The 26346-nt window shown below is 46.8% G+C and overlaps 1 protein-coding gene across 2 annotated transcripts in view; it reads right to left on the reverse strand.

Moving 5' to 3' along the window:
* The window catches only part of NT5DC3 (5'-nucleotidase domain containing 3), an 80986-nt gene that overhangs the window by 26811 nt on the left and 27829 nt on the right, over positions 1-26346 (reverse strand). For both annotated transcript variants that reach the window (XM_070507168.1, XM_044745986.2), the window contains exons 5-13: positions 20566-20656; positions 19514-19651; positions 16824-16884; positions 16289-16391; positions 16049-16150; positions 13311-13392; positions 11696-11782; positions 6673-6813; positions 576-640 (exon numbers count right to left, since the gene is read on the reverse strand). In XM_070507168.1, the coding sequence (XP_070363269.1) occupies positions 576-640; positions 6673-6813; positions 11696-11782; positions 13311-13392; positions 16049-16150; positions 16289-16391; positions 16824-16884; positions 19514-19651; positions 20566-20656 (870 nt within the window). The remainder of the gene's footprint in view (positions 1-575; positions 641-6672; positions 6814-11695; positions 11783-13310; positions 13393-16048; positions 16151-16288; positions 16392-16823; positions 16885-19513; positions 19652-20565; positions 20657-26346) is intronic.

The following is a 26346-nucleotide window of genomic DNA, read 5'->3' on the forward strand; positions in this document are numbered from 1 at the left end:
GTCCACATACAGAGCATCCTCTTAGGGAAGCACGACTGTCCACGAGGCCTCTTTTGAACAACCATTTCCTTTAGAGGCAAACCCACCAAACTTCTCTGACAGCAGGTGGGCTTTCTTCACCAAGAAACACTCTGAGACTGAGGTGCACATACTCCTGAAATAGCCATGGGTACAAATAAGCACGCGGATTGTAGCAGCCCCAAGAATTCATTGTGGGTCAGAGCCCACCTCGCATGCTGTCCCAGCAGCCACACGGTGCGGCCAGCATTACCAACAAGCGGCCACCAGCTGCCCAAATGGGAAAGTCAGGCAGGCAGGGAGGAGGGATGGGGGGGAAAAGCTCCTTCAACGGTGGTCTTCAAAGGCAAGGGCAGGAGGGGCTACGGAGCTCACCGCTGCCTCAAAGAAATGTCACACACCACTCACAGCAGATGGCAGGTTCTTGGTAATAAGAAGCCTGCAAGCTAGAAAAGGATGTTTCGAAGCATGCCTTGGGCCAGCCCTGGGAAGGTGGGTGGACCCAGCACAGGCAGACAGGTGGCGGATTCACTGCATTCGAAACAGGTGGCTCTTACCTCATCTCCTTTCTTTCCTTTTTCCACTCCTGCAAAACCAGCTGTGACTCGGCATCTCTGTGAACCTGCAGGACAGAAGCTATCATGGAGACTGTTCTGGCTGTGAATAGATCTATTAGGTAATGAGGATTTTTAACGGGCAACTTTTCTTCTTTTTTTTTTTTTAAAGATTGGCACCTGAGCTAACATCTGTTGCCAATCTTCTTTTTTTTTCTTCTCCCCAAAGCCCCCCAGTATAGAGTTGTATATCCTGGTTGTGAGTGCCTCTGGTTGTGCTATGCAGGACCCCGCCTCAGCGTGGCCTGACAAGTGGTGCCATGTCCACGCCCAGGAGCCGAACCAGCAAAACTCTGGGCCGCAGAAGCAGGGCACACGAACTTAACCACTCGGCCACGGGGCCGGCCCCAATGGACACCTTTTTTTGGAGGAATTTTATTCAGGTCTAAGAGGTAGGCACTTGGATGACACAATATATTTTCAGACTTCCCAGTGCAATCCTCCCTTCTTCACCAAAACAGTTTAAATGTCCAACATCAGAGACGTGGTTTAACAAATTAAGATGGAATGTTATGAAGCTATTAAACAAGGCCCATATTAAACTAGAGATATTAAGCATTATTAAATGCTATTGTATAAACATAATACATATGTATCCACAGGAAATATATGTGCATAATGTATATGTGTAATGTATCCATTATACATAAGTATTACATATATAAACAGTCTTAAAACACACTACCTATTACGCATATCTGTACAGGTATAAACATAAAAATGGCAGTTAAGCAAAAATAGCAGGTATAACAGCACATCCTAATTGCAAACTGATTGCAAGCATATCAAAATATGTGCATATGTTTGGAAATTAACATGGGAATTTTTCTTTAATTTGTGCAAGGGTAGTAGGATTACAACTGAGCTTAACTTTTTTCCCTGAATATGTTACCTTTAAAGCATTTAAGAGAAAAAAAATAATTGTTTTTTATAAAAGGCAAAAAGGAAGAGCACCTCAACCAGATGGAAAAGCAAAGAATTTTCCGGTTGGGCTGAATGTGAGCAAAAGGCAAAAAGAAAATGACAGCAGCCCACAGCCTGACACATGGCATCTCCCAAGTCTCTCTCCGAGGCCCTCAAAGCTGAAGAGAATCACGTCGGCCAGAGCGAGAGGCGACATGAGCACAGGGCACAGGTGCGGCTCCCTGCAACTCCCGGGCAGCCGGACAGCCCAGAGGAGAACTCCACGCAAGCAAACCATCTGCTTTCCATGTGGGAGCCCAGGCCCAGCTGTTCACCACACCTGCCCAGCTCAACAGCCCACTCACCATCACCTGCTAAGGGCCTCTGTCACTCAGACAAAACCCCGCATCACTGAGCTTATAACTGGGGTTTCTCGCCCAACACCACTGCCTACACCACCAGGAGGCAGCCACCACCGAAGGAGCACTGCCTGTGCGTTACTGGAGCACCAGAAGACCGGCCCGGCTCTCCTCGGGGTGCTGATGCAGGGTCTGTGAGCCTAGTTCTAGTTAGCTGTCACATTTTAAATCAACAAATCACTCGCTACAGAATTTAGGCACTACAAAGTATGTGACCGGATCAAAAATCTGTAGGATGCCACAGGAATTTATTTATGTATATACACACACATACACACACACTTATACATTTAGCACCCACTATGTGCCGCACATTGTGCTACATGCTAAAGATACAACAGAGGACATGATGGTTGGCCCTGTAAGCAGGTAAGGAGACCATGACAAAACAACATAACTCAGAGAATGAGGCTGACATCAGTCTGTGAGAGGAGCTCCGCTCCCACCTCTGCCCTTCTACCCTTCTTGGCCCAGGAACAAGGCACATGTGTCCCGTATGAAGGAGAAGCTTGTGGTCCCTTACTCCGCCCCACATTTGCAGGAGGGGAGAATTGGGACTGGTGACCAGGATAAAGATTACCAAAGGTAATCTACTTGCTCTCTCTTGTTTGAAACTAGCTGCCACAAGCCAAGGGAATTCTCACTCCATTCCTGCCCCTCAAGTGGGCCCCAGGGCAGGCTCTGCAGACACAAAGAGCCAACTCTGGGCTCTCCGAGTTCAAGGCTTTTCCAGGGATGCAGCAGATATCATGTCAGCCCCACTCCGACACCTGCCTGTTTCTCTACTGGTCCCGAACTCAGAGGGCAGCCAAGGATGACGGAGTCCAAGGTTGCTAAAGAGACATGCAAAGGGGGAGGCCCCAGAGCCCTGAGACCAGGGAGCAGGGCCAGAGCAGGGAGCTGAGCTCTGTGGGTGCGCACCTTAACCCAGCGCCCCCTCGGGCCCTCCCATCCGAGGCCCACTCAGCACTGGCCTTGGCTCCCTTCCCAGAACCTCTCTCCATCATTCATCTCTCCCATACGATCAACCTCCTCATCTGGAACCTTCCCATCAACATTTAAACATGCTCAAGTCTCTGCCATTAAAAAACATGTATTTTTCCCTGAACCACCCCGTTCTCCAGCTCTGCTCCCCCTACGAGGCCAAACTTCAGAAAACAACAGTCTCAGGCGTCTACTTTAAAATACTTCCAAGACGGTGTGTTACTTAGTTTGGATTAATCTTTAACTGAAATCAAGCACTCCAGGAAGGGTACTCAGCATCACAAAGACTAACCGGAAGCCCACAGCAGAGGCTAATCCTACAGACACTTCAGCCACCTTTAGCCCCAGTCGTTGATCAGCACACACGGCTCCTCACGGCGACAGTCTACAAACACGCAGACTGGCTGCACACACTGGCCCTGCCAGCCCCATGCGGGCTGGGGATTACAGCCTTGCTGGCACAGCGGCCCATACCAGGGAGGCCACATCCAGCCACCGCCCATTTTTCTATCAGCCTCTGAGCTTAGGAACAGATTTTCCTTTTTAAGCAGTTGAAAACAAAATCAAAAGAAGAATAATTTCATGACATGTGAAAATGATATGAATCATTTCCACGAATGAAGTTACTGGGACCCAGCCACAACCAGCAGCTTCCATACTGTCTGTGGCTGCTTACGAGCTACAACCACAGAGCTGAGTGGTCGCCACAGAGACCATACGGCCCGCCCAGCCTACCGTGCTGACTCTGGGCCTGTGCAGAAGTTTGCTGTTAACCAGCACTGCCACTGTCAACCACACCCAGTTTGGAGCACACTTCATGGCTAGTAAACTAGACTATTCTTTATAGCTACTTTCCTAAACCCGAAAATTATATACCTCTATTTAATTCATCAGCCTTGGCTCCAATGACACTCTGCTGGCTCCAAAGAAAATCCAACCCAACCTCCGAGGACAAATTTTTCTCCTCAGAAAACAGTCCACATGATGAGCTGTATGCTCTGAAAATAAGCCCCAAAGGGGAGTTCTAGACACATTCAAAACAGGATCCCTGGAATAATTTCTAGCTTTTCAGGTGAACCGGAGTGACAGTGTGGAGGAGGCGGACAGGGAGGATGTGAGAAATGACATTCATCTGGATACTTTAAGTTATTGGCCACCCTCCTCTATATCCTAGTGAATCCAACTGGACGGAACGCTGTAAAAAGTGTTAGCACCCGAGGCGACAGCACGGACGTGAAGACTCGAGAGCCGGGGGCCTGGGCCCGAGTCCCAGCATCGCCCCGACTTGAGAAGCTCACTGTCTCGTCTGCCCCTCAGTTTGTGCATCTGTGAAATGGGGATGATGTCAGTGCCTCCTTCGAAGAGCTGCCGCGAGGACGAAATGAAGGAAAGCCCTTAGCGTCTGCAACACGGCAAGTTCTCATTTCTGAATTGCCTGACGCTGCTGTTCACTAACTCTGGGATTCTGGAAAAGTTCCTGATCTCTCAGCCTCAGTTTCTCCTCCTGTGAAATGGGGTGGCAATGTAAATGTTAATTCCCTTTTCTTCCTTACTCCTTGTATAACTAATTCTATAAATCAGAGATATTTTCCGTACTTCCATTCTCTAAAACACACACTCCTTAATCGCTGAACTTTCTATGTAGGTCAGAGAGACGAAAACCAAAAACTTCGACCTCAAAGCTAACAGGTAGTGACACCATCCACATGGGGGTCGGGCTGTGTCTTGGCCCCGCTGCCAGCAGCACAGAGAGACTGTGTCCAAGGAAAGAAGGCTCTGGCTGCCCCCGAGACCTCGAAACCAGGCAGCAGGGCAGCACTGCATGTAGCGCGCTCTAGGCACTCGGTGACCACACAAGCCTAGGTTCCAGTTCTTGCTTTGTCATTTTATGACCTTGGACATGTTACCCAACTTCTCAAACATCAGTTTCTTTATTCTAGAGTGGAAACATTGTACCTACCTGCACAGGACAGCTGTGACTGTTAAATGAATGCTGTGTGTAGAGCAGGGACTCAGCACAACGCTGGCATATAAAGAGTAACTGTGATTACGGTATGACCTAGGCACAGACTCGAAGCTACTCAAACCCAGAATGGACGCCTTTTATTTTTAGAAAGTCATCTCACGGACAAGTATAGTAAGAGGAACAGAACAAGGCCTCGTCAGAGACGAGCCAAGAGCCAACACAGCCAGAGCACACTGGGAGCAAGGCCCGGGGGACGTGCAGGGCCCCACGCTTGGGAATGTGCACCCCGGGGTGAGGCCCCGGCCTGCCACTCCTCGCAGCTCGGCCTGAGCTCACTGCCAGCTGCCTCCACACGAGCGCCAGCTGGGCCAGGCAAGGCCGTTCCCCAGCCGCTCCCAAAGCGGCAGCAGGCCGTGGGCAGCAGGTTTGTCAGCCAAGAGAGCAGGCATCCAGGACCCTTATCCCAAGTGGGCACTCACATGAGATGGCTGCAGGCCGGGCCAGCTGAACGAAGCGAGAAAGCAAGCTGTCCCAGGAGACGGGGCAGGGGGACACCGCCGCACAGCAGGGCGGCTTCCACGGGCCGGGAAATCACAGCCAAAAACAACACTCCTCACTGGCTGTCCAAAACCGGCCACGTAACTTACAGAAAGAAAACACTGCCACTGCACTCCAGGGAGCCGGCCAACTGCGGGCATTACCCCCAAAATCAAAGGGAGGCTGCAGGCAGGGATCTTGACCCTTCCTCTGAGACTCCCTCCAATAAGCCGTGGTGCCTACACTGAAGTGTCCATTCCATAGGACCCTTCATCTTACAGATGGGGAAACTGAGGCCCAGAATGGAGCGGTCCACAGCAGGCTGAAGGCAGAAGCAGGACCAGACCCAAACATTGGGAGACACTCTCGAATCCCACTCCCCCACAGGACATCTCCCTGCCGGACTCTAATGGGGAAGGACAGACACAGGATTTCCACTGACGGAGGAATGTCAACACCTGCGTCTCCACAGGCCCTACAAAGCTCTTCCTCCAATGGCTTTTGGAGGCCTTTTTAAAGGTCTCGTCAGGAAAATTGGCAAAAGTCTCTTAGGGGCAAAATAACCCCAGTAGTTAACTCTGCCGTTTACTGAGGATGACTTAAGCCCCATTCCTTATAACCACAATTAAAGGGAGAATATTTGAAATTACTATGAATGGTGGACTAACTTCAGGCCTAAAGAAAAAGTAGGAGAGGAAAAGTCCCAAACCTGCATCTGCTCTCACAAGCCGGTCAGGGTCTGCAGCCAGGTCATGGTCTGGACGTACCTGCATCTGCTCTAACAAGCCAGTCAGGGTCTGCAGCCAGGTCATGGTCTGGACGTACCTGCATCTGCTCTAACAAGCCGGTCAGGGTCTGCAGCCAGGTCATGGTCTGGACGTACCTGCATCTGCTCTAACAAGCCAGTCAGGGTCTGCAGCCAGGTCATGGTCTGGACGTACCTGCATCTGCTCTAACAAGCCGGTCAGGGTCTGCAGCCAGGTCATGGTCTGGACGTACCTGCATCTGCTCTAACAAGCCAGTCAGGGTCTACAGCCAGGTCATGGTCTGGACGTACCTGTATCTGCTCTAACAAGCCGGTCAGGGTCTGCAGCCAGGTCATGGTCTGGACGTACCTGTATCTGCTCTAACAAGCCGGTCAGGGTCTGCAGCCAGGTCATGGTCTGGACGTACCTGCATCTGCTCTAACAAGCCGGTCAGGGTCTGCAGCCAGGTCATGGTCTGGACGTACCTGCATCTGCTCTAACAAGCCAGTCAGGGTCTGCAGCCAGGTCATGGTCTGGACGTACTGCTCCGTGTTCATGATTCTGAGCTCAGATCTTAATTCTGGGATAATTGCCCCAGTTCGCCAGCCATGCTTCAGGGTCAAATCCTGAGAGCAAAGATCACAAAAAGTCCACGTTAATTTCAACAGAATTTAAACCATTTCACCACCTCTCCCAGACGCAACAGGCATTCGCTGAACTGCTTTTTAATTGTAATGGTTAGTTATTAACCAAGCCAAATTCAACGAATTACACTTAAGTAAAACCAGTTTAGTCCCAGGCGTTGACAGTTTCACCCCCAAGAAGTTTCCATCATGGAAACAATCGCTGTGAATGACGGCCTCTGCAGAAACACAGGTCTGGAGTCACCAACCATGGTCTGTAAAACAATTAGGTCGGGGACAGGAAGAGGCTCAACCAAAAGCTAGTGAGGGGCTTCATTCAATTCCCCTCCAAGACGGCCAGGGAGCAGCCGCTGTGACTGGCCTTGTGGGTTACGGGGACCCTGGAGTCTCAGACTTGGAATGACCACACAATATAAACAGACACGATCACATTTTTCATTCCAAATATTGTAACCCCATGATCTGACAATAGGCCAGAATATCTGATATCAGTTATGTCCTGGAAAGTCTAAGACAGACAATCACCATACTAAATGGTCATTCATTTTCTCATTTGGCAAATATTTATCAAATAGTACTATTTGCCAGGCTCTGTTCTGGATACTGAGGAGAAACCAATGAACAAAAACTGACAAATCTCTGCCCTTGTGGGAAATACAGACAAAAAATAAGCAAGTAAATCACAAAGGCAGGTGGTGATAAATGCAACGGACAAAAATCAAGCAGAATAAGAGAGACAGGAGTTACCATTTTATACAGAGTAGTTAGGAAGACTAGCTGATAAAGAGACATTTGAGCAGAGATCTGAAGGGAAGGAGAGTGAAAGTATGCAAATATGTGAGAGGAGAAAAATTCTGGCTAAAAAACAGCAAGTGCAAAGGCCCTGGGGCAGGAACATGCTAGGGGCAGGGGATGTTAAGGAGCAGCAGGGAGCCTGGAGCAGAGTAGGAGAGAGGGCGGAGGCAGGAGGTGCTGTCAGAGAAGCAGGCTGGGGAAGGAGAGGTGAAGCAGGGCTTTCTGAGCAACTGTAGGAAATCAGGCTTTTACTCTGAGGAAGAAAGGAAAGCTTTGGGGTTTTAAGGAGAGAAGTGGTATATGGTTTACAATTTTAAAAGTTCACTCTGGCTACTCACCTAAAGCTAGAATCCCTGCTCTGTAAGCCCTAAGGATGCCTAACTTCCGCACTGGTTGAATTTCTTCAAACTTTTCAATATTTCTCTTTCTCCTATAATACATGAAAACCTACAGCACGTTCTTTTAAATATTCCCAATGGTGACAAACTTTTGAAGGTGGATTCTATTTCTGAAAATAGATAAAAAGTCACTTGGAAAATTCCTAAGACTAACATACATGATGATGATAAACTAATAATAATAAAACTAATTTTCTCCTATGCCTCAAACTGGCTCTCGAATCCAAGACAAAGGGGGCATCCAAATGTACTTTGAGAAAGAGCAGCAACACTGGAAGTACCGACATTCCCAAGGTGACTCCTGTGAAGGACAATGGTCACTGCCCAGGTAATTTCTGCCATGTTAGTTAATGAATGGTCTTATCACTTTATGACAGCAGTTTTCAAACTTCAGAAGGGGATCCAACTACATGCTGTCTACAAGAGACTCATTTTAGATGTCAGGACACACCCAGGTTCAAAGTGAAAGGATGCAAAAAGATATTCCATGCAAATAGTAACCAACAGAGAACAGGGGTGGCTATGCTACATTAAACAAAGTAGACTTGAAGTCAAAAACTGTTACAAGACACAAAGAATGACATTATATAACGATAAAAGGGTCAATTCATCAAGAATATATAACAAATATAAGCATGTACGCACCAAACATCAGAGCTCCAAAACATATGAAGCAATCAGTAATAGAACTGAAGGGAGCAATAGATGGTTCTATAATAATAGTAGGAGACTTCAACAGCCCACTTTCTACATTGGATAAAACCACCAACCAGACAGAGGATCAATCAAGAAATATAGGACTTGAACAATATTAAGACCAATTGGACCTAGCAGACATATACAGAACTTTCCACCCATCAAAAGCAGAATAGACATTCTCAAGTGCACATGGAACATCCTCCAGGATAGGCCATATGTATATAAGCCACAAAACAAGTCTGAATAAACTTTTAAAAACTGAAAGCACAAAAAATTTCTTTTCTGGTCCCAGGGAATGAAACTAAAAATCAATAGCGGAAGGAAAAACTGAAAAATTCACAAATATGTAGAAATTAAACAACATACCCTTAAACAACTAATGGGTCAAAGCAGAAATCACAAGGGAAATTAGAAAATATCCTGAGACAAATTAAAATGCAAACACAACATACCAAAACCTAAGGGATGCAAGAAAAGCAGTTTGTTAGTACCATCAAGCTGATTCTGACTCCCAGCGCCCCCGGAGACAGCAGAGCGGAACCCTGCCAGGTCTTTTTGCTCCATCCTCTCACTTTCCGGCACTATGTCAGACAATGCTCTGCTGCTATTCATAGGGTTTTCACAGCCAACTTTTTCTGAGAAGTGAGTGGCCAGGTCCTTCTTCAGAAGAAGCTCCTCTGAAACCTGTCCACTGTGGGTGAATCTGCTGGTATTTGAAATACTAGTGGCATAACTTTGAGCAATACGCAGCCGCCACAGGACGACAACCAACAGACGGGTAGCGTGGTTCCCTGACTGGGAAACGAACCTGGGCTGTGAGAGTGAGAGCGCTGAATCTTAACTACTAGACACCAGGGCTGGCTGACAAAAGCGTACTAAGAGGGAAGTGTATATCTACATACATTGACATTAAAAAAGAAGAAAGGTCTCAAATCAACAACGTAACTCTACACCTTAAGGAACTAGAAAAAAAACAAACTAAACTGAAAGCTAGCAGGTCAAAGGAAATAATAAAGATTAGAACAGAGATAAATAGAAAGTAGAAAAATAATAGAGAAAAATCAACAAAACCAAGAGTTGGTTCTTGGAAAAGATCAACAAAATTGACAAACCTTTAGCTTGACTAAGAGAAAAAAAGAGAGAAGACTCAAATTACTAAAATCAGAAATGTAAGTGGTGACGTGACTACCAATTCTACAGAAATCAAAAAGATCATAAAAGAGTACTATAAACTATTGTACGCCAACAACTTGGATAACCTTGGATGAACTGGACAAATTCCCAGGAACAAGCAGCATACCAAGACTGAATCATGAAGAAATAGAAAATCTGAATAGACCTCTAGTAAGGAGACTGAATTAGTAACCAAAAAGCTTCCAACAATGACAAGCCCAGGCCAGACGGCTTCAGTGGTGAATTCTACCAAACACGTAAAGAATTAACACCAATCCTTCTCTAACTCTTCCCAAAAACTGAAGAGGCAGGAACACTTCCTAATTCATCCGATGAGGCCAGCTTTACCCTGGTATCAAATTTTAGTGTGGAAAGCTGCTTAAAACCGAGTTTCTGACTTAGTAGGTCTGGAGTGAGACCTCAGAATTTGCATCTCCAACAAGTTCCCAGGTGATGCTGACGTTGTGGGGACCACACTTGAACTACTGCTTTGTGAGCACCTCTCATAATGCTAAGACCCATATGTGTGCGTCACCTCACAGGGCCATGCAGCCACGTGCCTCAAGTGTAGCATCTAGTTAATTATCTCATCAGCCCCAAAGACCCCACCTGGCAAGAGGCAAATGCCCATGATGCCACATCGCTTGGCCAGACTTTGTGGGAATGCCAACAGCCTGACGGTAGCACTTTATATTTCTACTTTACTAAGCACTTTATGCACATTATCTTATTTCACTCTTCTGAGGACACCCGGGCTTGACGGATGTGCCCAGGGTCACCCAGCTAATAAAGAGGAGAGTTGGGATGAAAACCTCAGTCTTCTAATTCTGAGTCCATGATTCCTTCCATTAGACCTCAGCCCACTGGACAGATGTGATGTTGCACGGTGTGTGCTGGAATCACCTGGGAGAGCGTCACCCCACACAAGTGCTGGACTCAACCCCTCGGCCCCCAGCCCCCCACCAGTCTGAGTGCACAGACCTCGGCGGGGCTCAGGCACTGCACTCTGAAAACACTCCCCAGACGGTCCTACCGCACAGCCCACTAAAGCCCACTGCTTCAACGGTAGGCAGACACAAGAGGGACAGAGACATGAAGCCAATCCAGTGTGGGCCAAAATATTCAGAAATATCAATAATGGAGTTTGACAGCCAGCCATGACCTGCCCTGGTTACCCCCTGACACTGAGCTTCATTCAGACTTTACAGATGGACACTGTGCAGCCTACCTTAACCCAGGGGCACTCAAAGATCAATTCATTCTACAAGGAACTAAGAATGGTAATAAAGCTGACTCAATCTTGCCCCAGTTATAGATTAAATCAGAAGTCAGGTCCTGTGACACTCCTCTGGCCATTGCAAGGGGCATGAAAAGCCTCATTTTCACATAACAGCCGTTTCCTGGAAATGCCAGTTTTGTATCCTTTCCAAGTGACTGGCTGGCAAAAGCAGCCCTGACTGATGTTTATGAGATTTTATGTTCCATTTGTAGGTTTCTGATGCTTAATAATAAGAGGAAAAGGAAAGAACACTGGCATTGATTTCTTACCATTACTTAAATGGAAAGATTTTTCTTATAAATTCTGAATAAATTGCTAATTTCCATCATTTCCAAAGAAAATCATCCTTCTCGTGTCTCCGATCCATCCTGTTTTATAAAAAATGAGACATAAAAAAAATGTGGCCTACTCCTGGGTTTTATGAAAGCATAAAAATGATCTTAAACAAAAGAGAAATCCCCTAATAAATGGGATTAACACATCTGTCCCCCAAAAAAGAAACAGGACAAAAGGTCCTCACCGCCAGGTCACTGTAGATGTGGTCACCAAAATACAACACTTTGGATCCCCTCCATCCAGTAAGCTTCAAAAACTCATACAAATTGCCCTGCAATAACAGAAAAACAGGGCCATTATATCATGACAGATAGAGCCCTGTATAACCCATGCCCAAAACATACACTTTTTAAAGCTTAAAAATTTTTTGCTTTTATAAATTTATTTTAAATATCAAACTATAAAGATAAAAATACCTTGCCGTGAAATCTTTCAGACCTTTCTTCCAAGTCAAATGTACTTTCCAAAAAGGTTTCATATGGTATATACCTCTTTGTAATGATGTTTTTACACTTAACATTCTGTGACCATGTCAATAAATATTAATCTGTCGTGTAATTTCAGTAATTGAGAAGTACCACGATTCATTTTACCAATTCCATGATAGTGGTTGGACATTTACCTTGTTATCTATTCTGTAACTAACTTCATGATAAACATTCTTTTTTTAATTTCTTTTTATTTTTTTAAAAGATTTTAGTTTTCCTTTTTCTCCCCAAAGCCCCCTGGTACACAGTTGTATATTTTTAGTTGTGGGTCCTTCTAGTTGTTGCATGTGGGATGCCGCCTCAGCATGGCTTGATGAGTGGTGCCATGTCCGCACCCAGGATTTGAACTGGCGAAACCCTGGGCCACCGAAGCAGAGCGCACGAACTTAACCACTCAGCCATGGGGCCAGCCCTTATTATTTTTTTTTTTTGAGGAAGACTGGCCCTGAGCTAACATCCATGCCCATCTTCTTCTACTTTTTATGTGGGATGCCTGTCACAGCATGGCTTGACAAGTGGTGCATAGGTCTGCACCCAGGATCCGAACCGGCAAACCCCAGGCTGCTGAAGCAGAATGTGCAAACTTAACCACTGCACCACCAGGCCAGCCCATAAACATTCTTGTAGCAAACTTTCAGCTACATCTTAATAATTTTCTTAGGCTAACCTCCAAGAAGTGGAATGGCTGTATCAAAGCTAATCTTTCAAGGCCTAGAAAATATACTCAGTCCCAAATCCAGCAGTTTATTATATTCCACTATGAATGTATCAGTATTTTTTTAAAAACTGTATACTACTATTTTATAATTTTATGTGTTACAAATATTACACAAATGTAAAAAATTTTAAAGGATGAGATTAAAAAGACTAACTTTAGTAACAATAACGGTCAGGAATTCAATCATTTATTCAAATATCTGAGTTTTATATGATAAAAAATATATTAAAAGTATACATTAAAAAAAGCTCATCAGGAAATAATTACTAATTTGGATAATATGCCATGTGATTAAATGCTTCTTACAGAGAAATTTCCAAGGTTTACTACTGGCATCTTAAATTTTACATACTATGAACATAATCCTTTAAATTTTGTTTTAAAAAATTCCTCAACTCTGAGTTAATTTAGAGACAGCACATTGAAACTACATTGCCTTAAGCTTAAATTCTGCCACCAAGTCATAAACAGTCAGTTTGAGCAGAGCACTCACCAGTGCCTGGCCCACACTGAGCCTCAACAAATGTTAGCTGTTCTCGCTGAAACTGACCACAAAGCAAAGCAATGAAAAGGCTAAGTTGGTCTTGAGATACCTGCTTGTAAATCTGGCCTTTCTGCAACTTGTGGATTTTATCCCAGAGCAAGACACCTTTCTCATTCACCTTCCGGAAAGGTCTGAAACAGAGACGGGGAACGTTAGCACGTGTGGCAGTGGTGCAGGCTGTCTGCTGGATGAAATACTACACGGTCACCCACTGGGAACAGAGGGGAGCTCCATGAACCTGCAAAGGCCCCGAAACCAAAACTCCACCCCCACATCCCCTCGCCTGGCGCCACACGTCCCGAACCACAGACCCCGGTGTCCTAAGGCAACTCGTGAAAAAAGAACTCGAGGGTGAAGTATAACTTGGAAGACACTATGCACTATATATGCCCCTCTTCAAAGTCACTGAGGGCTCTGAAAAGCCCTTCTGTACAGAAACTCCCTTGAACCCAGATTTCCTAAATTTATCTGACCGTGCAGAAAATCTGTTTCACAAGAAAAGCTTATGGAAATACTGCCTCAGTCCACTTACTCTGCTTTGTACTCAAAATTCAGCCACTCTAGACATAAAACAAATCAGAGCACCAGGACTACTATTTTGTGATGGAACATGGGAAATAAGAACAAGGCCTCATTCCTTGTCCTGCGGTGCTCGTCTGAAGGACACAGAGCTTGTCTGTCTTTTTTTTCCTTAAAGTAACACTTATTTGGATTGTTTTTCCGACTAGAAAAATATTATCTCACTGCAAAAAAACCAGAAAATGCAGAAAAATACAATGAAGAAAAGGCGAGTCACCCATAATTCCAGTACCCAGGTATAAACATAACATTCCAGCAGATGGTCTTTCGGTCTTTATACATGTTATCTTTCTCTTTTTTATGAACATAAAATGAGAGTCATCTGTGTATACTGATTTATATCACTTTTTCTCTAATGTTGTGAGCAATTTCCCATGGGACTACACATTCCTCATACATCGTTTTTCAGTCATAAAATATGCTCACTGCTTTTTTTTCAAATATATCTTTTTCTGTTGTTTTTGTTTTTGTTTTTTTGCAGAGGGAGATTGGCCCTGAGCTAACACCTGGGCCAGTCTTCCTCTACTTTGTATGTGGGATGCTGCCACAGCACGGCTGCAGACAAGCGGTGTTGGCCCCACCTGGAACCAAACCCGGGCCACCAAAGCAGAGAGCACCAAACTCAACCACTAGGCCATGGGGCCTGCCTCTCAAATGTATCTTTTTTTTTTGCTGAGGAAGATGTGACCTGAGCTAACATCCATCACCAATGCTCCTCTTTTTGCTTGAGGAAGATTTGCCCTGAGCAAACATCTGTGGCAAATCTTCCTATATTTTCTATGTGGGACACTGCCACACATGGCCACTGACCAGTGGTGTAGGTCCATGCCTGGGAACTGAACCCAGGCTGCTGAAGCAGAGCACACTCAACTTAACCACTAGGCCACCAGGGCTGGCCCTCAAATATATCATTTTTTAATGGCTACATAATATCCCCTCATATGGATGTTCCATTAGGTTGTTCTGACCTGATCATTATAAATAACACAGGGATGAACATGGGTGGAGGATTATTCAGCTGCTATTCCAGGCATGCAAAGGCAACACAAATGGGTGCAGCGAGGGAGAGAGCTGTGCTGGACACCACCCCCCAACTCTCTCCACCACCCCTCCCCAAGCCACTGCTCTGCACTGTGTATCCACAGGACAAAGGACAGACGAGTCCCTTCTCCCAACCACACCCTGGAATCTAATCAGAGAATGCGGGAGAGCATCTGTCAGTGACAAAGCAGCAAGCCAGTGTTATAGCTGTTTTTGATCAACACTCTAGTTTTTCCCTCATCCTCTCGAATCCTCAGTCTCTGCACATGGTTCTTGGGTTTGTCTGTTCTTCCAGGAGTCCCTGTGACACCTGGGAAACGGGGATTCAGCATCACGAGAGGAAGTCAGTCTATTCAACACTAACTACAGGGAGCCGCATTATGATATTTTGAATCACTCAGGAGAGGAAAAGGCTGCCTGGATACCAACTGCAGAAAAGATCAATGTCAGTAAAAGCATTTCAAAAAAGGCTATTATGACATAAATAGGAGTTATTTTTACAACCCCAGTGCAGTAACTCACAACACTACCGACACTGGCGGGGGACGACTCTTGGTGAACAGGTCTGTCCCACACGTTAAAACACGTTTTAGGATCCCTGAGTGCCACCCACTAAATGCAAGAGCCCATCCCAGTCACCATCATAACCCAAAACTTCCCCGCTCCTCTATGTCCCAAAGCTCCGGTGACAGAAAGACATCCTGTGAGTCTCGGCAGAGATTTATTCCACTTGATGCAAAACCTGGGTTGCAGAGAAGTTTTACAAAATCCAACTGCAATTTTAAATGCACCATTTAGAGCTGTAATTAAAGCGACACCCACCAGGTGGTCTGCAGTTCTGTCATGCTTCACGATGCACCTGCATCAGGAGATCTAATTTGCTACGTGATGATAAATTTGGATTCTTCCTTGCTGTCAACTGCTCTCTTCTAGTCTGACTCAGGACAGGAGTAGCCCAAGATGAACTGAGAACCACTTCAGTCGGTGGAAGCTGTCTGCTACGTACTGACCTTACCCTCCTTGCAATTACTAGCTGGAAGGGTTAAAAATCAAAAGCTGTAACGTCAGATGTTTGTGATTTCCCAACCGGATTTCACCAAGACAGACTACCTCACTATCATAGCAGCAAATGAATAAAATCCAGTCACCAGAACGACATGCACTCACCTCCGCTTATCGTTAAAGAAGTTTGGCTTCTCGGCCTGAACGATGACCACATCGAACAGGTCCCTCCAGTCTTTCCCGACGATGTACCTCATCCCTTTGTCCCTGCAACGACACGTCAGCCGGGTGAGTCTAACACGAAAGGCGTTAACTATCTTTGCAACTTTTGCTTTCAAATTTCCAACCGTTAAAGGGAGTCCGAGAAGTCAGCCGGAAGCCAGCAGGGAACACAGAACCACTTACACAAAGCTGCTGGGGCTGTTGGTGATGAGGAACATTTTCTTGCCGTGATCCGCCAGTTTGGCCAACACCGCGCGGGTCTGCTCAGCGTAGCAGATGTATTTTTCTAAGAGCAAGAGAAAAATTCACACACAGACTCAGCAGGAAGTCAGCTGATCTGCAAGCGCTTATGAAGTGCGGTATAGGGGGCCAGCACTGTCCAGGGCACTGGGGGGAAGAAAAGCCTTAAGGAAGCTTGGTTCAGGGGGGTCCACTGGTGCCCAGTGCATCACTAACCAAGACCCTGCCTCCTCCGTCTAGGTGGAAAAAACTCAGGGGCTGCAGCCGCCAGTTACTCCCCTTCTGAGTCAGGATGATGGCAAGTTCTGAGACACAGGGAAGGAGACACTGGAGATGCAAGGACGCAAGGTCCTTGTTGTGCCCTCAGAAGAGGCACCACGGCCCCGGCTCAGTCCCTGGAACTAAGGTGAAACGGCTGCATGGTCGCACAGTGAACGGAAAGGCTGACATGATCTTCCCCATAATGTCGAGCACGTACCGATATCTGCTTCGATCGCTCTGTACATGATTCCTTTGATGTGCACGTCTCGAATTGAGTCCTGTCAAGAGATACGTTTTTAACCAGGGACAGCGTAACTGAGGTAGCTTGGAATGGCATTCGTGATAATGTCTGTCTCAAGAAGCCTGGCAATGCAGGCACTAAAGGAAATCTAAATTCTGATCCATTTAGTATAGGCGGTCCCTCGGGGAAAACTTAAGTTTCCATGGTGATAGTGGCAGTTTCCACCGCAATTTTCAAAAGGGTCACTTGGAGGAGATAATTTTTGTGAAAATTCTGAATAAAGCCCCATGTGATAAACAGTAATTTATATGCAGGATCATGAACAAATGATTCCAGGTCATCTAGACAAAGGGAATTATTGCTCTTTTCACCTTGGCACCCTTCCCTAAACCCCAACAGTAGGTTCTGTAACCTAGAAAAAGAAGCAGAGAACAAAGACAGGACCCTCCTCTCCTCAGTGCCACCAATGAGGCGAGGAACTGTCAGAGATGGTAACTCAGGCCGAGATGTGGTCCAGCCAGAAGACACGAGAAAAAGGAGGCAGCTAACCCCTTTGACACCCAGGGCTGTGGCAGCCTGATGCCTGGCAGGTGTCAGAGCACGACCCCACTCTCAGTGGCACCACACATACCTACTACGTAGGTGGCACTCCTGGAGGCACACGGAAACTTTCCAGAGCCTGCAGCAGGGGACTGGGCTGCATACAAGACTGGGCCATAAACCTTAGAAAATTGGTAGGAAATTCCTGCTGAGAGCGAGCACCTCTGGACTATGAACTCAACTTCGATTACCTTCCAGCCTGGGCTTCTTTTAACTTCACGTCGGCAGAAGGCAGTGGTTAAGAGCAAGCCAGAGCCAAAGTTCCCTGCTTGAAATCCAGACTCTGCTACCTACTAGCTGTCCGACCTTGGGCAAGTTACTCAACCTCTCTGTGCCTCAATTTCTTTGTCTGTAAAATGAGGGTGGTAATAATAGCACCTACCTCAAGGCACTACTGTGAGGATTTAATTAGCTAATATGCATAAAGCACTCAGAAAAACAGTGCCTGGGACATGCTAAACTCTACATAAGCATTTACTATTGGTGGTAGTAATATATATAGTAAAAACTGAACTTTCAAATAAATATCTCTCCTCCTGAATGCAAAGGGTCACGTAACTACAAGTGACTAAGATTCTTAAAGATGAAGCATTTCTGTGCACAAAAAGGAGAACAGAAACTAAACATTTAAATTTAGTTCAAATAACACAAGATCGATATTGAGAAATTATCATTCATCCTTTATCTTCCTAAAACCCATGATTCAGGGCAGTCAAAATTTAAAATTAGCCATAAACATATAAATGAAAACACTGTAATACATAAATATGGATCCTTAAAAATATATACTTAAATAAATTATTTATAAATACATGCTTATAAATTTATATTAGAAATATATATTGGGGCCAGCCCCATGGCATAGTGGTTAAGTTTGGCACACTCTGCTTCCGCGGCCCAGGTTCAAGGGTTCAGATCCTGGGTGCGGACCTCCACCACTCGTGAGTCATGCTGTGGCAGCAACCCACATACAAAATAGAAGAAGACTAGCACAGATGGCAGCTCAGGGCAAATCTTCCTCAGCAAAGAAAAAAAAAAAATATATATATATATATATTAAATAAGTAATATATAAACATTTTTAAATACTGAAAAAAGTGCAGACAGCTTAAAGAATATACATAAACACATGTGAATGTGAATATAAATTAAAATATATAAATACAAGGTTATATAAATGATGCATGTATATATGCATATAAATGTTTATATTTGGCTATATCCCTTTCTGACTGGATCTTTGCATAGCTTTTGCAGGGCCTAGGAAAGCCTATCTGTAACCTTTGTGTGCAAGAAAAGGTGGTCCTGGGGCTGGCCCGGTGGCACAGTGGTTAAGTTCGCATGTTCTGCTTTGGCAGCCTGGAGTTTGCCAGGTTGGATCCCAGATGCGACCCTACACACCACTTGTCAAGCCATACTGTGGCAGGTGTCCCACATATAAAGTAGAGGAAGATGGGCATGGATGTTAGCTCAGGGCCAGTCTTCCTCAGCAAAAAAAGGCGGGAGGGAGAGAGAGAAGAGAGAGAAGAGGGAGAGAGGGAGAGAGGGAGAGAGGGAGAGAGGGAGAAAGGGAGAAAGGGAGAAAGGGAGAGAGGGAGGGAGGGGAGGATTGGCAGCAGATGTTAGCTCAGGGCTAATCTTCCTCAAAAAAAAAAAGGTGCCCCCTCTGGGCAACTGCAGTCCTGGGGGCCTGCAGCCTGCATTGTGAATGCCACCCCTGGGAGGAGTCACCCTGCCCCAAGGGCAGGCACAGCAGGGAGCTGGGTACAGGCTGGACCTCAGCCACCACTGGCCCCTCTGGCCAGGTACACTGGCCCTGGTCTTTGGTCAGAAAGAATTAGAAATCCAGATAAACAACATGGGCACCTTCTTCTTTGAACAACAAATTTGACAGATTTCCAATTCTCCTAACATAAGATCTTTCTTACAATTTTCAGGGTTAAATCGCAAAGAAAAGAGATCCCAGGGGAAGGACTATCTCAAACACCAGACCCACAAAGGAGGCTAATGACCCTGCTAAGAAGCTGAAAGGGAGGCGGCATCGTAACCTCCCCCGTCGACCCCACCTTGACGTCTTTGTAGAGGTGGACAGGCTCGTAGTCAATGTTGTTCTTCAGGAAGTACTCATTCACACAGGACAGGAGGGTCATCTCCGGCAGGGAGAAGATGTCCATAAACTGCTTCATGGTGTTTCCGTGAGAACTCTGCAGGCAGGGAGAAGGCTTCAGAAACGGAGGCTGACACGGCAGCAGAGCTGGCCTCTGCATCTAGCGAGGGGGATTCTGGTCGCCAACAGCAGGATCCCTCTCCACAAGAAAAAAAATTGAACGATAAAAATAAAAATGTTCACCTTGTTTCTTTTCGTTCACAGCAGAGTGGAGGTCACACTCTCAGCACAGTCGGAAATCTAAGGACATGCCCTGATTCCCCCAAGTCTGACCACCCTTCCCCTCCTACCCTCCTTTGTGCTCTGACTCCAGTTCACATGCTCATCAAACACAGGGGAGAGCCGGCCAACAGATTACTGCCCACGGAATGGCACAAAAAGCCACGTAGTTCTCTGAACTTGAGAATCCCCACAGCCCAAATGTAAGCTTGAAAAAGACCCTTCTGCAAGTGCCTGCGATTTCTAACGCAAAGTTTCCCGGCTGCAAGGCACCGGCCACTGCATTCGGACAACGCAAATGAGAGAGCGCATCCAAGACGATAAGCAGCAAAAGTCCTGAGCGCAACCACAAAGAGTTAGGAAAGTAGGTTTCCCTGCAGGACGGTCATGTGCTGCCCTCGGTCAGAGGGGAGGGGACAGCTGGTGCACTGACAGCTGGTGACAATCCAGAAGGTGGGGACACACCCAGGGAGGTGGGGCCAACCAGGAGGAGGCACAAGGAAGGCATCAAGAGCCTTCGTCAGGAAGGGAAGAAAGTGCCGAGAAGGCAGAATCAGGAAAGAACTAGGGGAGATGCTCACACACGAATCGCTCTCGACACACAATCCCAATTCCCTTGTCGATTCCATCTGAGCAGTCAGAGTCTCGTAGCTCAAGATCCTAAATCCAGCAGACCGTGTTCCAAAAAAGAAACAGATGGGCAGCTTTCAATAAATCAAGTTTTCTCATTACCTTTCCATAAAAGTCACTCATCTGCTCCAAAGGCACGTGGGACCCCTCGTACATTTCAATGACTTCTTCATCGGGGACAACGCTGAGGCCTCTGGAAAAATCACAAGTGGTGCAGTTAAAGAGCTCAACTAGAGATGCAATGACTGTCAGACCTCTGGCAACTGCTGGGATTTTTCACCCAAAGTGCGAGATGCTGTTACCATAAGGAGGCGAGATGTGCCACTAGGAATTGCTACAAATCACAGGCAAGATGCTACTACTGTTCCTACTGCTACCATCCTACTGGTAATAAGAGCAGGAAAATAACAGCTAACACTACATGGGAGCTACTCTATGGCAGATATGAATCCCACATAGTCATTCACTTAATTCTCAGCAATCCTAGGAGGGCAGCATTATTCTTCTTTCTATCTTCCAGCGGAAGCAACTGAGGCACAGAAAGGTCATGGACCTTGCCCAAGGTCACCAAAGCAGAAAGTGGTGGGTCAGGATTGGATGCCAGGCTTTCTGGGCCTAGGGCCCAGGTTCTTCAACCACTAGGTCACGCTGCCTCCCTCAACAAGCTCCGAGGCCTCCTAATGACTTGCTTTGGGTGGGCTGGGTTTTTTTAAAATGTTTTTAATACATTAGGGAAAGAAAGGCTGGTTCTGTCTCCAAGATCCTCCTGCCCACGGACACTCTGCCCTCAGAAGGTCAGTGCTGAAGGGGAAAAAGTCATGCACGAGGCTCGGGTGGGCGAGACCCCATGACCCAAGGCAGCAAGCCTGGGCACCACCTCTGAGAGGGATGACCCCAAATGCTATGTGACAGTGAAGGCCAGTTTCCCATCTATAAAAAGCAAAGGTAACATCCACCATCTGCCTGCCTCCTGCAAAGGCACCAGCTCCTCCACACAGGGGGAAAAGGAATTTTGGAGTCAGAGTGGCCTGGGTTGCACCCCTGCCTCTGCCAGGCGCTCTCACAGGGATTCAGTGGTCTCTCAGTCCCTCCCCCCGATCGCCCACTCTAGAGTGACATGAAGGGAGATGTCTGCTCCTCGACCCCCTTCTCTAGAGGAGGCACCTGAGAAACAGGCACCAATGAGCAGGATGCCAAAGAATGAACAATGGGACACCACGCTGTGCCATAGTAGGGGTACAAATAACCCAGTGAGAATTCTAGTTACCAATACAAACGAGTTGCTTATCATACAAAATCACTTAGCCAATATTAAAATACATATAAAATATTATTTATGTTTGCTATGTAACTTTAACATATAATTTCAGCCTCCTTCTTTCATTCTCTGCCCTCATATTACTTTTAAAAATATCCAAGGGGACTCATTAATATTTTGCCTCTGATCTTGATTAACTTGTTACAACTACTGGCCTTTGAAAACAAAAGAGGCACTGTACTTCCCTTTATCTTGGCTCTGGAAACCAGATAAGACACTGGTCCCAGACCAGATCACTCTAGACAGTGACCTTGGAAAACAGCCCTTGCTGAAGCAGCAGCAGTCAGCTGTGCAAACCCCAGTGGCTCCAACACTGAGAAAGAAAATATAAGAAGTAAGAGAATCCTGTTGGCGGGTGAGTTATTTGTCTGCCCCCACACTAGGTTCTGGCCAATCCTTCAGAAGCCACTGCCACCTCTAAGACACATTGACAGGCGCGTGGCCACACAAGCTGCATCTTTAAGGCCCAAGTAACCAAATGTCAGCTCAAAGCAGGGGAGCAATCAGCCAGCCACGGTCGGCAGAACCCCGCAGGAGGCGGCTCCCGCAGAGGGAGCACCACCCAGAACCGCACCGGAACGCAGCCTACACACCACACCAGCACCAACGCCGAAATGCAAACTCCACACACGGCCCCATGTGCTTATGAGAGAGAGAAAGGTTAGGGGCACAGATGTGAATGAGTCTCCCCGGGGTTCAAATCCCAGCTCCCTTAATTACCAGGGGCACTACCTGAACGATTTAAGCTCTTTGGGTCTCCGTGTCATTTTGAAACGGGGCTCACGAACAGCACCTGGTTCCCGGTGTCACAGAGAAGAGTCAACAAGCTCCTACTCACAGAACAGTAACCGGTGTGTGGGGAGCGCCATCCAAGTCTCCTGGTGTGATGGGGACAGGCACAACCCTGGCTTTTCACCAGGTTCCTGTTAAGAACTTCAAAGGCGGGTACGAAGTGGGACTGCAGGGAGGGCCAGGGCGCCCTCCGCCCAGGGCACTCACTCCCACAGCCCTGGGCCTCAAATTCAACCTGACGGAGGAGCAGGAGACCCACGGCACGTCTCAGAAATGGGGACACTGAGGCTGGAGCATTCTTCCCAGCCATCCGCTCATCCGTAACCCCCTCTGAGGGGAAAGGGAGAGAAGTGGCAGCCACGTGAGCCTCCTGACAAGACATTTTCACCTACTGAGGTATACGGGATAACTATTCGAGTTCAAAACTGATTCGGCTTAAACTAGAAAGCCTGACTTAAGGCCTATCAAACATATACTGCACATCTGCTCATCCATTAAAGTAAGGAATGCACTCTCTTAAAACAAAGAACGCACACTTCCCCTCCTATGCCCTACTGGGGACACCCTAGTGGGGACACCCAGATTAGTGCCTTTCCTGGCAGCATGGTCACGTTGATCTGCTAATTTGCAACTGAATACCTCTTTGAAAATGTATCCTGGGTGTGTTCAATGTATCTTCTTTGTTCTAAAAAGATGTAAGACTGTACTGAAACGCATGCTTCTCCGGAACACCTTCTAAGGCCTTCCCGGGTTATAATCCCCACTCTGGCTCATAAAAAACTCACCCTACTTTTGATCTACAGGTTGGATGGATGAGGTGCGTCACAGTGCTCCGGGCACCGTTCCAGGCGTGCTTCAGTCTGCCGACAAACCTCCCCTGAGGCGGGCACTGGAATCTGGCCCATTTTACAGAGGAGCAGATCAAGGCTTTGAGACGGTCTAGAGCTTGCTCAAGGCCACGTGCCTGTGAACGGTGGGGCCAGGGGTCACCCCCAGGAAGTGTGACTCCAGAGCCCACACATGCGCCCTGCTGCCTCAGCCCCCAAACCCCCTCTCAGCCCTGAGGCAACGGCAACCCTCCCAGGACCTAAATCTGAAGACTCCTTCTCCTCTAAATGCCTCCGTTGGCTCCTCCTCCAGCCCCGTCCACACTCCTTAGAACGATGGACAATTTATCTGCAGAAGAAACTAGACAATTAGGAGTCGCAGGATCATGTGACCACAGAAGAGGAGCGAGAAGGACGGCGGGAGGCTGAGCGGTGAGGAGCCGGCCCCGAAGGAGGGGTGGGACTTCGAGAGGCAGAAGAAGGAACACTGCATCCTGGCAGGACGCCAGCATGGCCAGATGCCAAGCGGTGAGAAAGGAGAACTCAGAAGAAAGAATATGTGTTTTCACCTGCCCAGCACCCACCCCGTCCAAGACCGTCTGAAACTGCTGGGAAGAGAAGCTGCCCTCTCCTCTCAACCTGAAGTCAGAGGCTGGAAGCCCAGTACTGCCAGGGTCACCACACGGAGAGGCCTGCCTGAGCGTGAGCTAACCCAGAGAGGAGGAGAGCCAAGGGATGGAGAGAGTTCTGACAACATCAACTGGGCCCCTGGAGCCAGCCACACCTGCAAGTGGCACTGTCCCTGGACTATACAACTAGTGAGCCAATACTGTGCTTCTGATTAAGCCACTTTGAGTTGGGTTTCAGTCACTTGCAACTAAGGGTCTTAACCAGTCCAGTAAGTGAAGGAGCTGTGTATGGAAGAAGAGGAAGCTAAGGGTTTGGAGCAGGAAAACCTCCTTAGAGGTTGGGCTCCATTCACTAGACAGTGGCACCATCTAGGACCTCAGAAGATAGGAGGGCGTTGTTGAGGGCAATGCTTTAGGGAAGTCAGTCTAGCGACAAAGTCCAGTTTAGGATGCTCTGCAGAAAACCGCAGGAGCCCAGGGGAGAGGGGGTAAGTGTCTGGGCCAGGGAGCTGATGGTAGAAACAGAGACAGAAGGACAGATTCAAAAGGTCTGGTGACAGACTTCCAGTCAACCCTTATACCTTCAGAAAGGACACACAGCATGCTGGCCCAGAGCAGACTCTGGAGCATGGGTCTAAATTCTAGCCCAGGCACTTACTTGTGTGTGACCCTGGGCAAGGTCCTTAACATCTCTGAAACTAATAACAATATCTACCTCATCAGCTTATTTTAAGGATCGAATGAGTTAACTCAAATAAACCCCCATGGCCATGTCCCATAGCAAGACTCAATATTTGTTAGTTGCTATTTATTATTACTAATATTATTATTCTCATCATCACCACTACCTCTTCTCCTCCTGAAACACCGTTAAAATGACAGTAAAACAGTAAAGTATGAATTGCTCAGAAGGTAAAGGAAATGAGAGCAAACCCATCAGGAGATAGGACATTTCAAGACGTTTTTAGAAGAGAAACAGTAGATGAAAAGGCGGTTCCTGACTTGGCCACACTAAGAACAGGGACCTGCAAGGGGACACCAACGAGAAGAACTGATTAACTGCCACAGACCCTCCGGAAAGGCTCAGCCCTAGGGGGCACCAGGAAGCTACTGCAGGATGTGCTCCAGCAAAATGAGGGCATAAAGGCAGAAAGAGGAGGAGATGGCAACCAGGGAACAGGGAAAGAGGTGAACCCAATCAGAGCAGATCAGAGAAGGAGGGGGTAGTCAATTTAAAAAAAAAAGTAACTGATAGATTATTTAAGACATGTGAAGTGTTGGGAAACAAATTCATGCTTCATATCTGTGAGGGAGCATTTAAAAAAAAACTAGGGACACCTACACAGAAAACTAAGCAAACAAAAAATGAAGTTATCATTAAATCTAAGAAAAACCAAACATCATACAAGAAACACGTGCACAGCTTGGCTTAAGAGTGAACGAGCCAGGCAGAGTCACAATGCAAACCAGGATGGGGAAACAACCAGATGCTGAGATCTTCGCGAGGTCAGAAGGATGAGGCTGGAGGAGGAGGTGTGAGTGCGAGAGAGCTAAATCCTCATCTCTCATAGCAGGGACGATGGCTAGAATTAATATATTAGGAAAGAGAAGTATGAGCACATTTATTAGAAATAGGAAGAAAAAGGCCAAAAGAAAAAAATCTAAGCGTCCACAGGAGTTGGGTGGGGAGGGGAGGACAGAGGCCTGTTGTCATTTTTAGTGCTATGACGTTTTTAGTGCTATTTGACTGTAACTGTGTGTGTGTTTTACTTTGATAAAAAATATTTACATGTATATTAATTTTAACAAATAGTTTGGGAGAGAATAATCTAAGAAATGCAAACATCTTCTTTTAAGGTACAATATACAAATCTAAACACAAACCACACGCCTAAACCCCACCCCAATTTGAGAATTAGAAAAGGCGAAACCCTTCATTTTCAGTCCTAAAGATTCCTAACCGAGCTAAGGGCGTCTCCTAATTCTCATAAATAGGAAAAAAAGTCTTAACATCCAAACTACTCAACTACCACCTGGGAACAAGCACCCGCCCCCTCGCCCAGTACCCCTCCCCACCCAAATGTCCTCTCCAGGACCGCCACTCAGGGGCTGGCCACGCCTCTGAACCCTGCCCTCCCCAGACCTCCAGGGTGCTCCCCAATGGTCCGAGCACACGTCCATCACTGCCTTGCACTCGACTGCAGTCACTGGTTTACTGTGTAGCTTCCCACCCACACCCCGAGCTCCCGGAGGGCATCCTGAAGCCAAACCGTTAGCATCTGGCACAGTAGTAGGCCCAACAAATGCTCCTGAATGA

The sequence above is a fragment of the Equus asinus genome, chromosome 4, assembly GCF_041296235.1.
Source record: "Equus asinus isolate D_3611 breed Donkey chromosome 4, EquAss-T2T_v2, whole genome shotgun sequence".
Taxonomy (NCBI): Eukaryota; Metazoa; Chordata; class Mammalia; order Perissodactyla; family Equidae; genus Equus; species Equus asinus.